Below are 14,088 nucleotides of genomic sequence, written 5' to 3'. Positions count from 1 at the left end.
AGAGAGGGGTTTGTCTGGACTATCCACTCTTAGTGGTTTGAAGGGTTTCTTTTTACTTGGCAGGTATATGCTAATTATAGCAAACTCCTGGAGTCAGGATCATGTATTACGTCTCTTTGCACTCCGAGCTCCTATAGATTGCCTTGCATGGGGTCGCTGTGTAATACCTGTCTTTTGAACAAATGAATGATGCACTGTCCCTGTGGTAGCTATTGATAAGTTGGGACAGATTATTTGGACTCAGGTACATTTCCTGGATGCCTGGAGCTAAATGGCATCTCAGCAGCAGCTTGGACTTTTTACTTTTGCAAGGCTGTTCTAATGACTTGGTTGTATTTTTCTTCTCCAGGTACTAACTTGTCAGGATAAACTAGCTGCAGCTGGATATGAAGGTGAACGGGAGTTGCCTGCTTCTCAGGAATGCCTTAGAATTGGGTGTCTTTATTCATAGTTATCTATTGATTTGAAGTTAGTTCTGTGGCTTTTCTGGTTCCTTAGATGTTAAATGTCCATCTAGTACGTTCCCTACCTATAAAATGTTGATGAAAAGGTCAAAAATGTAGCTTAAAAAACATGACAAGACACCCAATGTAGCATGACTTAACTGCAGGAATGTTATTCTACTCAGGACCCAGTAGGTGATTGGCTCTGTGGCAACAAGACAGAGCCTGAATTTTGGGAACTCACAGACAGAATGGTGGTCTTCCTCATCCCCATCTGTGTTCCAGGCCTCCCACAGTGGCTCCTGACTTTTGCCTCCTATTTCCACCATCATCATCCCGTACCATAATCAGACCTCTCTCCACAGATATTTCCTGAGTTGTCCATTTAATGAGGCATGTGTTTCTCAAGACCCAGCAAGATCACCTGCTATATTCATCCACCCATCCATTTACCTACCCATTCATCTACCCACCCATCCATCCACCCATCCAACATTTTTGAACACTGACTATATGATAGGCACTATGTGACACTGGGGATACAGTGATGAATGAGACACAGTCACTTCCTCCAAAGAGCTCACAGTCTGGCTTGGGAGACAGACATAAGGAAGATGTAAACAGTGCACAGTTAAGAGTGAATGTTATGATGCATTGCAGACAAAGAACTATGGGAAGATAGAAGGGATAGAGAGACAAGGGAATGACTCCAAAGACAATAAGTGTTTATCACAAAGCTTAGGTAATGGTGAACTTCTCTCAGAGACCCTCTTCTAAAGCAGTGGATTTTAATAGCAAAATTGTTTTCCTAATTTCTACATGGACCACCAATAAATAAAACAAGGAGAGTGCCTTTGGCTACATTGGGGGTGGGCGAAGTAGGGGTGGTGGTCTAGAGATGCTTGGCTACATCCCAGCTTCTGAGCGCTATCACACTTCCTAAGGTGATCAAAGATGTATCAATTCAGGTTGCTGCTGAGGACATAGTTTTGTCTTGGGAAGGCATAGGCTTGTTATAGGCAAATCTCCAGGTGATTTTGTCATTCCCACTTAGGACCCAAATGGATAGCTAGGCTTTTCCTTTGGGAAAGAGATGTCTAAGTATAATACTTAGAGGTAGGAAGCAGGGGTGGATTAATCCATTTCCCTTTCTGAGAATGGAGTTAGTTGTTGGGCCTCATGACTTAGGGCAGGATTGTGTGGGTGTCCTAGCCTGTAGGGTGGGCATGTCTCCAGTGTACAATTTCTCACGCGGGGAAAAGCCTGTCCTGGAACTTGCTAGTGCAGAGATCTCTGCTGGAGGAGTTGTGGTTTCTGGTCAGACCTTGTCCGCAGTTGTCCAAGGAACTGAGGGAGAGCCATGGGGCTCTCTGGGGATGGCTGAGAGGACACCTGGTAGGAGAAAGTAATAGACCAGGCCAGCAGAGGGGAGCTTAGTTGACCACATCAGTAGATACTATCACTGTTATCAGCCGGTAGAATGTACTGAATACTTACAACGTGATGGCCCTGATCTAAGTGTTTTGTATGTATAGACTTAGTTGTTAATCCTGGTCACAAACCCATGCAATAGGCATTAAATGTTATTTTTAACCCCCATTTTGCCGGTGAGGAAATTAAGGCACAGAGAGGTTACACAGGTCATTAGTGGTAAGAGCTGGCATTCAAACTGAGGCAGTGTGACTCCAGAGAATGCTCCTAAGTACCTTCTATATTTTTAACTCCAGCTCTGTGATAGAAGCATCATCCAGTGTCTCACAGCTGGAGAGTCTTTCTGTAATTGATCAGCTGCCAAACACAGTGTCTTTTTATATTTATGTATTTAATATATAATATATTTAACGTATATTTATTTTTTATTAAAAAAATGCTCCAGATGTAGGCAGGTAGAAGTTACCAGGCTGCTTTGCTGCCTAGTAGAGAAAGGTTAGAAGAAATGTAACTTTTCCCCTAAAGCAGCTCCCACCTGACGGGCCCTCAGACTGTCTCTGAGCTGGGTCTCCCCGTACACAGCTCCCGGCTGGTGACTTCAGTAGCAGGGAATGACTGAATGGGGACTGCAGACTGTGAGGGGAATGTGTTGGTTTTCATTCTTTCTTCCCTGATTGAGGCTCAGTGCTCTCCTACCCATTATTGCCTTGGATGTGTTCTGTTTAAAAAAGAGGATGCGCCTCGCCGGACGTGGCTCAGAGGTTGAGCATCGACCTAGGATCCAGGAGATTGCTGTTCAATTCCCGGTCAGGGCACATGCCCGGGTTGCGGTCTCGATCCCCAATGGGGGGCGTGCAGGAGGCAGCCGATCAGTGACTCTCTCATTGATGTTTCCATCTCTCTCTCTCTGAAATTAATAAAGATATATATATATATATATATATATATGAATAAAATAAAAAGAGGATGCTTTCTAGCTATGTGACTGATGCTCAAGGCAAGGCTATGAAGAGGGTACTTCTGAGGGCATCTCCATGTGCAACCAGCTCTTCAACACTCAAGCCCTGCTCATGTAGACCAGTGTTTTTCAGAATGTTAAACTTTTTTTTTTTTTTTTTTTAAACCTCTCCTCCAATCCCAAACTGCATGGCTCCAGCAATGTAGTCTAGACCTTTTGATTCTGCTACCCTTGGCTCTTTCTCTGATCCCTCAGTTTCACTAGTTTTTGGTTTTGTTGACAAATTTAAAAGTAGGAAGTTTAGCCCAGCTGGGCGTGGCTCAGCGGTTGAGCGTCGACCTAGGTTCCAGGAGATCGGGGTTCGATTCCCGGTCAGGGCACATGCCCGGGTTGCGGGCTTGATCAATGACTCTCTCATCATTGATGTTTCTGTCTCTCTCTCTCATTCTCCTTTCCTCTCTCTGAAATCAATAAAGATATATTTAAAAAAATAAAAAATAAAAGGAAGTTTGGGGTGGGAAGAGGCAGAGACTGGAAGATTTTCATTAACCATACTCTCTCTGTCCCTTATTATCAGGGATAACAAAGACTTGTTTTATGAAGGATTAGGATGCCTGTGCCATTTTGCAAGTAGAAGTTTAGGAGTTTTTCTTAGAATCGAACATTAAGCAAGAAAAACAAATCTAACATAAAACCCCAAAGCTAAAAAAAATCCAACAGAAAATGCCATTCTCTTCCAACTTATGGCCTGTAGGAAAAATTTCAAAAATATTCCTTCGAAGGGCCAAGCAGCAGGCTTCCCATTTAAGCTTTGCAACTGTTATAGGATGTCTCTCTCACAGGTCTCTTTGAAATTCTACCCTTCTCATCCTGAATGATCAAACATCTTCTCTTGTTCTCACCTGCATCCTGAACAGACCTGCCATTGCTGTTCAGCAGGGCTAGTTTTAGTGTCACATCATTGTGGAAAAGCATTGATGCAAACCAGCATTATTTTCAGATATGCCTTTCTTTTCCTTTCTTCTGAGCCTAAAGAGAGAATATTCAGAAAGGCAGTTGGGTTTTTTAGGTTAGGGCAGCTTCTGGATGCTTTCCAGGGGTCCTTGGGCAGTGGAGGGATTGCTCTGTTCTGCCACCCACAGTACTCCAGGCAGAGACTTTCTGTGGACACCAGGAAGGGGGTTTTCCTGATGTCTCTTGCTAAAATGCACTCGGAAGAACTTCCCCCCACTCCATTTTGTTTCCAAAGTCAATTTATTGAATATTAAGTCATAAAGCCAGTGATATAATTTTAATGAAAAATATCCTGTATCACTCAAGACTTAAAAGAACAAAAATACCCCTTAGAAACACTGCTTTAAAAAAGAATCACATTAACATTACACACAACAGAGTCCTTTCTTAAGCTTTATTTAAGAAATCGAGTACTGTATAGTTCAATATATATAAGACACATCCAGTATTGTGTTCCTGATAGCAAGTGCATAGATTTTGTTAAGATATCATTTTCACTCGATATAAACGTTTCATGGTCACATGAAGATAATATTCCCAGTGATTTTGCCCAAGCATGAGAGGAGAAAACAGAACACAGCAAAAATAGCAAACTACAACAGAGATGAAAAACAAAAACAGCGCATTAGCAGAACAGTCGATTCCTGATAAGTGAATAAGCTGATTGTTTGGTCACAATGTTTTATTCACTTATCAGGAACGATTCACAGTATGTTTATGTTCACTGTGTTTCCTAGCCTGCCAGCTAAGAGTCCCAGACCATGGACTCCTCATAACTGCTGTGGGCTGGGCAGACATGTGGCTTCCACCAGCAAGGTAAACGTTGACAGTTCTGGAACTTCCCAAGGTGGTCAGTGCATGGCAAACAGATTCACCCTGCTAACACTGTAGCGGTGTTTTACAGAATTGAAATAAGTATGAATTTAAGCAGGGATTAGCTTTTTACAGTCATGAGTGCTTAAGGAAACTAGCATTTTTGTCCCCTTCTTTGGAGAATTATTGTTTTTGTTGTTTTTCCAGAACAACAAAAAAACTGGCTTTGTCTTTCCCTTCTTTTACTTAGCATGAGTATTTTGTCTTGTGCTAAATGGTGGAGATATATATATATATATATATAATTTAAAAATACTTGCTTACCCTCATTACCTACCCTCTTCCTCCCCTCCTTCACACACCCCCCCCACCAGAAACAAAACAAAACAGGGAAAACCATACCCCTAGCCATCTTTTCCCACTAATGTAAGCTGCGGGTTTTCAGAGGCAAACTGAAGAAGGCTATGATGAGATTTACAATAGAAGTAGTGGCAGGAAGTCAGCTCCCATCTGTGCAGGTTAGAGCTGCTGGAAGTCACTTCACTGAGGTGTTCGGCCTATGGAAGAAAGAGCCTCCTTTCTCCCACCTCACCAGGCCCCTTGGTTGTTGAGCCAGCTAGAGACGATCTAGGGGTCAGAGGGGCTGCTGAAACCAGAAGGTGAAGGGTCTGAGCACCTGCAGGGAGACTCTTACTGGCAGCCAGAGGAAGGATGCCCGGTGCTGGGGGCCTGAATCAGACAGAGCTTGTGTGTCTGAAAAGTTGGAGGGAGAGCTAAGACGTAGGGAGCAAACATCAATGGAATCTTTTAAGAGCACTTGGAGAGCAATCAGATTCCTGAGCATAGAGATTGGCAGAAAAGGGAGGGCCTGTGGCTTCAGTTTTAGAGGGCATACAGGAATAGTTTTTTCTTTAGATCTCTTTTTGATAACCGAGGTTGGGGTGATAGTGGGGGACAAGGCTTTTTAAAGAACATATGTTCATTCAGGAGGGAGTGTGCAGATGCATAGGGCATTCTTGGCTTTCATTTGGAAATGGACCATAGATTATGAAGACTGGAGCTTGAGAAACTTGACCTCCTCCCCCTCCCACCCCACCTGACTGAGCAGAGCTTCCATTTAAGCACTTGGATATATTTCTTTTCTCTTTCATTAGGTTTAATAATTAAAGTTGATCTTGGATTCATTTAGCTCTTAAAATTATGTAATTTAAATTACTTTTCTATGTATCTCACTTGGTTGATGGCAACACACAGACTTAACTCTTTTCACATCTTCTATTCACCATGTAAGTTTATTTTTTTCTGCCCTGGAGAGTTGACCTCTTTTAAAAATGTGATTAGTTTCTAAATAGGGTGAGACTATAATGTTATGCCTTGGACTTGTGGGTAGATAGAAGTTCTGCTGCTTCTCTTCTGAAGTTTAAGGTTATGCAGCAAAGCAGCAGCAGTTTGAAATGAATGTTAAGAACAGCATACACCCATGACAAAAGGAGAGGGGCGTGAGAAGAGGGGGAGAGGTCAGAAGACCATAAAAGGTCTTGGCAAGTCCAGCTGTGTAGGCAGTTAGTTAGGTGAATCACAGAAATAAGTATGAATCTTGGAAGCAGTGGTTAAAATGGGCTGTTGGACATAAATCAGAAGTGGCTGGTATGCAGTTTCCCCTTCCCCCAAATCAGATATTCACTTAGGTGGAATCGACTGTATCTTTTTACACAACATAGAGAAAAAAACAGATACGTGAAACAGTGAGGTGTGTAGATGTATCACCAACATATAATGACTACCAACAATACAACACGCAGAGAGAGAAACAAGTATTAGGAAAATGGTTTAATATTGGAGACAGAAGCAAAAAACTGCATCACACAATAACATACGTTACAAAAATAAGTTTGACTGTTTCAACTACACAGTTATGTTCACAATGAGGACAGAAGAATCAGAAAAAACCTTGATCTAAAGAGCAAAAAAGCAAACCCCTAAAGTTTTAACTAATACATTTATCCACTTAAAGTGACTGAGTACTTCTAAATCTAATTACCTTATTGTGTAACTGCACAATACAGAATAAAAAGTGAAACTTACCGCTGTATTTTAAGACAAAATTCTAATGCTAGATATAAGCAAAGGGAAAAAAGAAATCAAGCCAAAGTTTTTAATTCTCAAAAGAAAAGCAACTTTCTTTCTATCAACCAGAAATCAAACTTGAAGTCAGTCATTGTCAGGGGGCCCACTAGAGTAAGCCACAAAAATTTCCATTTTTTTTTTAATCTCCAGTATAAAAAGTTCCACTGGTACAAAATGCATAATAAGTACAATCAATTGTAGAAATAGGAAAGCCTGCATTTTTTTTTTTTTGGCTCAAATTCCATCAAACAACAAAATCCAAATGCATCAATAAAACAAACAATACTCAATGGTCTTACAGTTTCCACTAGGTTGCATTAACTTTGGCTTTTCTCAGACAATATTTAAAAACTATTTTGTAATTCTAAACAAAATGATATTATTAATCTACAAACAACAATTCTCACAGCACAAAAAAACACAAATACATTTTTTGTATGACATTATTCAAAAAGGTAATGAAACTACAGGTTTTTTTAAAATTTTATTTCTTCTTGTTAATTAGCACTTAAGATAATAATAAAAACAAACAGTAAAATGAGTCCAGAGTAGCACAAGCCAAAGAGCTAGAACCCCTATGGTGAAAGAAAGATGAACTTGTTACGCCTTGAGGACTGCCATTTGATCACAATTCTCTAATTTAGTTTAAAAATGACTATTCTCTACACTTGATTTTTAAAAAAGCAGTTTCCCTGTGTGTTTTTTCTTCTGGCACAGGCCTTTGCACGCTTGCAACTTTTACCTTTTGATATTAAAAGATAAAGTGACTAAAAGAACAACTTGTTGCTGAGGAGGGTTATCTTTTTAACAATGAAACATGCCAAAAAACCCCAACAACCCAGAAAGAACGGACTTTCCCCCTAAATGTGTCTTAGTTGCCTGCAAAATAAGAAACACTTAAAGTGCCCACCCTGAGCCTCTTGCACTCAGTTCCTCTGGGGGAGATGCAGGTGGGTGAAAGGAAAAGGGCAGGAGGAGGGCAGTTTGCTTCAGTGAAGAAACCAGAAAAAATTGTTTTTTTGAGATCTCTGTAGAGATTGGTAAATGAAGAGATTCAGAACGAATCTAAGTAATTCAGATGGTGTTTCTTGCATTCCTATGCACGTATGTACACACCACCATATACTCTATATGAGAGAGACATGTGCAGTAACTTTTGTTTCAGCTGATTGCTGCAGGAAGTACAAAATAGCCCTCAAAGGATGAAGGAAGGCCCCAGCAGTAGTAAACACATGTGAGGAGAATACAAATCATTTCATTGTAAGTGCACGTGCCATAAGAAGGAAACTTTTTTTTTTTCATCATTAGAGGCTAGTCCTTTCCATCCCCAGGCTATCACAGCCACACACACATTAAACCAGGTGGGGTGGTGAGTAGGAAAGGAGAAAGGAAAGGGAGCCAGCAGTTTCTAAACTCCATTAGAGACAAAGCTTCGAGGCCTACTTTCAGGAAAGCAGTTGGGGCTGCAGGGAGGACATTGGGATTTGTCAAGACAGTAGGAGATCTGTTCACATGAAGTAAAAGTCAGAGTAATATGGCACTTTAAAAAGTGGCAGCAGGAACTGATGCTAGGTATTTGGTCAGTAACTGGGATAAAGAACTGAGTTTTACTTACATGGTTAGTATATGCATTCAATTAAAAAAATTAGAAGCTAGGGAAAGGACTCTTAGGTAACTCCAGACACCTCATTTATTCAGAGGTATCCACGGAGTCAGAAAAATCCCCAGCATAATGGTTGCTTAGAAATATTAATTAGGAGTATTAAAGAAACAAAAGCAAAAATACCGCAAAAGACTACCCCATTACCAAGGCATTTAACTGGAAGGTACATGAAAATATTCTAAACTGGAACATCCCACTAAATCTGATCTCAAAAGCATACAGAATTTAAGGTTTAGTTAGATGCTGAATCTATCCACCATCCCTCCCAGAAGGTTTATTTAATAAACTTTTTAAACAGAAGGAATTCCAGCAGTACATTAAGAATTGTTTTTTTAAAAAAATGACCAGAAATAAAAGTTAAAAAAATAATGTTGTAGGGGAAAAACTACATACATATTTTTCCTTTAGATTTGCCTTGTGGAGATTTTTCTTTTAGATCTCAACCAAAGGATAAAAGTAGTAAAGACAAAAAACAACTCAGAGAAGATATATGCAGGGGGGAAAAAAAACCAAATTAGAATCACCCCAAAACAAACAAAAATGATGACAGTATAAAAGTTATCAACATTCCAGATAGCTCTGGGTAGAAAGGGTTAAAAGTTCAAAACTTTCTCACCTTAGAGGTTTCCATATATTATGAAGAAAATACATTGTGAGGTTGCCATCACAGCATTGATGTGCAGTGGTTAAAAAAGTGAGACATGGGCACTTATACAATGTCTTACAAAAAACATCATAGAGAAATAACAAACATTAACAATTTCAGGCAACAAGACCACAGGATAGCAAGTTAACAAACTTTTTAACCTCTTTTTTTTCTGTTTTTTGTTTTTTAAATATTAGGGATTTATACAAAACACATAATAAAATACCCATGTTATCAAATTACTTCTCACAAGAAACACACTGAAGCTCTAGGAAGGAAGTACCTTTGGAATTTGGCACTATATATTTTCACTTTTTTTCTTTAAAAGAAAAAAAAAAATCACATTTTGCTGAACACAAACACATCTAAATAGTCCACAATAAAAAAAAAATGACATCAATGCTTTACAAGCCAACACAAAACTTATTCTGGAATAGTTTTTTTTTTTTCCCCTCACATGAAATTTTTTTTTAAGCAAACATCTTTTTTTTGAAATTCTTTTTTAAGTAAACCAATTCTAAACTTGTCTTATCAACAAAGAACATTAAGACCATAAGACTCATGATGAAACCACAACTTAATTCACAGAAGCACCAACGCAACACAGTTTACAGTAACCTTTCTCCTGTACATTGAAACAGTATAAAATATAGGTAATTTCATGTGCATTAAACCATGGATTGTCTAACTGTGAGTCAGTTCAGCAAAAGGTGACACAAATAGGTAGCATTTGCCCCAAAACAGGGTAAATATTTTTCTTATACTAATCTACAAAAAGTGGTTCTATATATATATCTTAATGAGAAAGTGAGCCACCTAAAATGGCCTTATCAAAAAACTTTACACTGCCTGAAAAATGTAAAAACTATTACAGACCTCTAGAGACTTAAAATCAGACAGTTTTTTTCTCAAACTGTTTTTGGAAGTAGTCTGTTAGAAACCAACATTCTGTGTCCCTGGACACATATTGCTATTGTTACCAGTGACCGGGAAGAATGCCAATCCCTGTATAATACTTTCAAGTCTGTTTTATGAAAAGAAAAGAAAAAAAAAAACAAAACATTTTTGCCACAGTTTTTTTTTTTCTATAATTATTTTTCTAATAATAAATTTCAGTCTTGCATGAATGCAGCAATGTTTTTCACATTGACTTCCCAGAATTCATAGCTAGATGAGGTCACATGCAAATTTCAAAGGTCAAACTAGATCAAAGGTCAGTAGGAGAACCAAATATGATGTGAGGTCAGAAAGACATCAGAAACAATGACGGGACGATGAAACTTTTTTTTGAGACGCCACAGGGACATGCTAGGCAAACGGTGAACTAACGGGCATGAAGATGTCTAGGGAGAAAACAAGGGAGAGGAAAAAGTTACACAGAATCTACGCAGCAGCAACAAAATCACTCTTAAGGGTGCAGGAGAAAAACTAATGCAAATCTTAGGTCATTAGGGAGTCTACGAGCCATCCACGTAATTTGCATTTCTTACAGTCTTTATCACAGCACAATGGAACCCCAAGAGAATCCATCCGGAGAGGGAGAGGGAATGGATTCCAGGTGTTTTGGGGTGAGGGGCTGGCAAGGGACAGGGGGAGGATCCAGTTTCAACGAATGTAACATAAGGGGAAAGTCAGACAGCTGAACTGTAAACTAGATAATGGAAGTTACGGACAAAATAATCAGACAGATACAAACAACAAGAGGGTAAAGCATGAACTTTAGGCCTAGGGTTCAACGGTGAAAAAAAGCCCATTCCTAGAACGATTCCTTTAGAGACTACTTCAAAAGGATCTAGCTAGCACAGAGAACTGCTCTTTAGGTACCCAATAAGTTAACAATAGGCAATAAATAACTTCCATTATTTCTGAGGCAGTAAAAATTTTGTACAAAAATAGAAATGCTTTTTTTACAAATAAAATTTACAGGCCTGTGGCTTTCTTTTTTATTTATGTATTATTTATGTATTATTTATTATTAAATTTATCTTTCAAGAAACATCAAGTATTTTCATTCATTGTTATTTTATTTTTAAACCCTGTAGCTTTAAGAAACAGATCTCTAAATCTTTTTACATTAATCCTTTCTAAGAACTAAAATAAAACAATAACAAAATAGACAACCAGTGTAATAACCTGACCAATAAATGTTTCTTTGAACCCTAAAATAAAATCCTACTTATTAAAACAAACCGAATGTAGTGGAAAGACGTTTGTATTGTTTTAAGTGCTTCTCCTGGCTTTTCTCTTGCTCTAGGCCACCACTTTGACCTCTAAACAGCTGGTGCCCTCCTAGGGGTAAACAGGACAGGAGGGGGTGAATTCTCCAGGCAGTGCTCTCAGGGCACCAGGGGGTCTCTGAGTTAGAATTGCACATTAGCCTTTGTTTGCCTTTTAAATTCTCAAGATGTCATTTATTTGTGTATGTTTTCCTTTAAAAAAACAAAGGTAAAAGGAGATTCAAATTGCAAAACAAAGGAGAATACAGTGGCACAACTGGAGGAGTTTACTCATAGAAACAAGGTAGCCCAAGTTTTAAATATGGCGAACTGGGTGGGGGTGGGAGGGGGAAATGGAGGCCTTATTGTAAAAATAACTGTCTCTTGGTAAAAGTTGGCAATGTGGTCCTCCTCTGCTTTTCCTGTTGAGAACAGGCTGGCTCGTGGGACTTACCCTAAGAAAGCTAAAATAAGAGCAGGGAGCCTCAGGGGTTAGGATCAGTAAGGTTTGCTGTCGTTTTTGGAGCGCTTCAGCTGGACCTTCAAGCGTTTCATGCCAATCTGAAAGCCATTCATAGCCTGGATAGCAGCTTGCGCAGACACTGGATTGTCGTAGCTAACAAAACCTGGAAAATAGAAGGGGAAGGAAGGTGGGAATCAAGATGGAGAGGCGGTAGAGTAGAGAAGGGGGGCCAGGGCCCCCTGGGCAGTGTAAACTGCAAATGGTGAGTTACATGTGCCCATGCCGTGGCAAACAGGGCATGTTTTAGGGACAACATTGGAAATGGCTACTGAGAAGCAGTGAAAAAGCTAGCTGGATGGGTAATTGGGTTTGATGAGAAAACCCCTCTGCAGAAAGCTAAAATCTCCAACTCAGTTGTTTGAGTAAATTTAGTCTCTCTGCTTTGATTTCAGTCCAATTCACTTGTGTTTAAAGTCCCTTAGAATCCTTCCGCAAGAACCCCAGGTACATGAGTAGGTGTTGCTAGATAGGTGGTGGTATAAATATGCAGGGTGGGAAGGGCCCAACCAGGCTGAGCCTAAAAGGCAGGGATAATTAAGGGAAGGCTGGCTGCTAACAGGGTGTGCAGCCACAGCCCCCGACCATCTTTCCTTCTAGTTCATCTATGTCAGAGCCTACACTTGTTTGGCTATAGGATGGGTTCAGTGAATTAACTCTAGAATAATTTATACTTGATTTTTAACATTTTAGTTATTACTGAGAAGCACCTGGGGACCCAGGGGAAATGCTGCCCCTTCCTCCTCATTCAACTTCCATTTTCAAAGCTCCACTGAATTCAACAGAATGGAAACTGCTATCCTTGTATCCCCAAGAGTCTTGAGGAATAAACAGTCTACAGCACAGGGCTTAACAGCCATCTTAATAGAGTTCCCAGTATCCTTTGTTCCAACATTCACCGCCAAAAAAGATAGGGAGGGCATGCTTTTGGAAAGAGCTGATGCTCTGCAAAGATCAAGAAACAGAATTCTGATCATACAATTTATCCTAACACCAGGGGGTGGGACTAGGCAGGGGGTGGCGGTGCCGCACAACTTTCTTTAGTTAATGCTGATGCAAAAGCATGGAGCTTGTACAGTCCCTACTTACTTTTGGTAGTGAAAGGAAGCTCTTATACTAAGAGTTCTCAGCTGACAAACATGAGCATATGGTAGAAGGTCTCTCATAGGCAGGCTGTATTGCAGAAATGGTGATATACATTTTTTGAAATCTAATTCCCAATAAACCTGATCTCGAATCTAAGATCTTTGCTCAGACTTTCTCCTTGCCCTGTGGGTTTTCATCCAGAAGTAGCAAAATGACTCGAGAATGGAAATGGGTCAAGAGTGAAATGGGTAACAAAACCTGGCCAAGAGGTTAGAATGAAAGAATGGGGTCCCACCTTATGACTAGCAAACCTGGGCCCCCAAGAAATTAAACTGGCTCACTGAGAAACCTCAGTATGGGGTATTATGTCTTTTAATAAAAATGGAAAACACCGTCCATGATGCTAAATAGTTGTCTGGTGATACTCATAGCTATAACTTGCATTATTATAAACACATTGGTTAAGTAGCTTGTGGGCTGATATGAACTCTTTTAAAAGCAGAGAATATTTCCTCAAACCATGAAGCTCAATCCCTTTCCAATCTCCAGATAAACCCAGGACATTGGCAATGAGGAATCTAAAAGTCTGGCTCAAAATCTGTGCAGGGAAGCTCCCAAAGGTAAGCTCATACTGAAACACACCCTATATAACGACTCACTTCCATTTTGCGGTCTCTTGAACCATTACACAGGGGTTGACACACGCCGCAGCAGCAAAAGTGTAATGGGTTCAGGCTGACAGCCTTTCCAACTTGGATTAAAAACAGTGACTTAAATGGCTGACATACTAATTCCCCTAACAACAGAAGCTTCAGACCTTCCTGGGCAGTAGCACAGAAATTAGAAAGACGTTATGATAACAGTTTTAGAAGCCAAATCATTCTGGTTGCCTATTACCAGTCAGCCAGATAATAAGTTTTAGTTTTGGCTGTCTGAGAACCACCGTACCTTTGATGTTTTTCTTTATACCATACAATTTTATTTGTATTTCCTCTGGCCCATATGTATTCTACTTTATTTTGTTTTATGCTACTGTTAATACCTGCTACCAACATGAATTAGTAAATTGGAGGGGTGACTCAAGCAAATGCTATTTCTCAAACTGGGTCAGGGCTTCCCAAGTGAGTAATATATACTCTGAACATTCTGGCCTCTAAACTACTCTGGGGAC

At 39.8% G+C, this 14,088-nt stretch overlaps 1 protein-coding gene across 11 annotated transcripts in view; it reads right to left on the bottom strand.

Annotated features, from left to right (window-relative positions):
* Positions 1–10,011: 10,011 nt before the first annotated feature.
* Positions 10,012–14,088, bottom strand: part of CELF2 (CUGBP Elav-like family member 2) — a 789,880-nt gene continuing 785,803 nt past the window's right edge. For 10 of the 11 annotated variants that reach the window (XM_081128238.1, XM_081128228.1, XM_081128233.1 and 7 more), the window contains 2 exons: positions 11,766–11,937; positions 10,012–10,438 (listed from right to left, as the gene is read on the bottom strand). In XM_081128238.1, the coding sequence (XP_080984364.1) occupies positions 11,810–11,937 (128 nt within the window). In that variant the 3' untranslated portion in view covers positions 10,012–10,438; positions 11,766–11,809. Of the gene's footprint in view, positions 10,439–11,072; positions 11,938–14,088 lie in introns of those variants that run through there. The other variant, XM_081128230.1, reaches the window with a different exon arrangement.

Source organism: Miniopterus schreibersii (genome assembly GCF_964146895.1).
Source record: "Miniopterus schreibersii genome assembly, chromosome: 1".
Lineage (NCBI taxonomy): Eukaryota > Metazoa > Chordata > Mammalia > Chiroptera > Miniopteridae > Miniopterus > Miniopterus schreibersii.
Note: the sequence above shows the minus strand (reverse complement) of the source record. Positions and strands in the feature narration are given on the sequence as shown.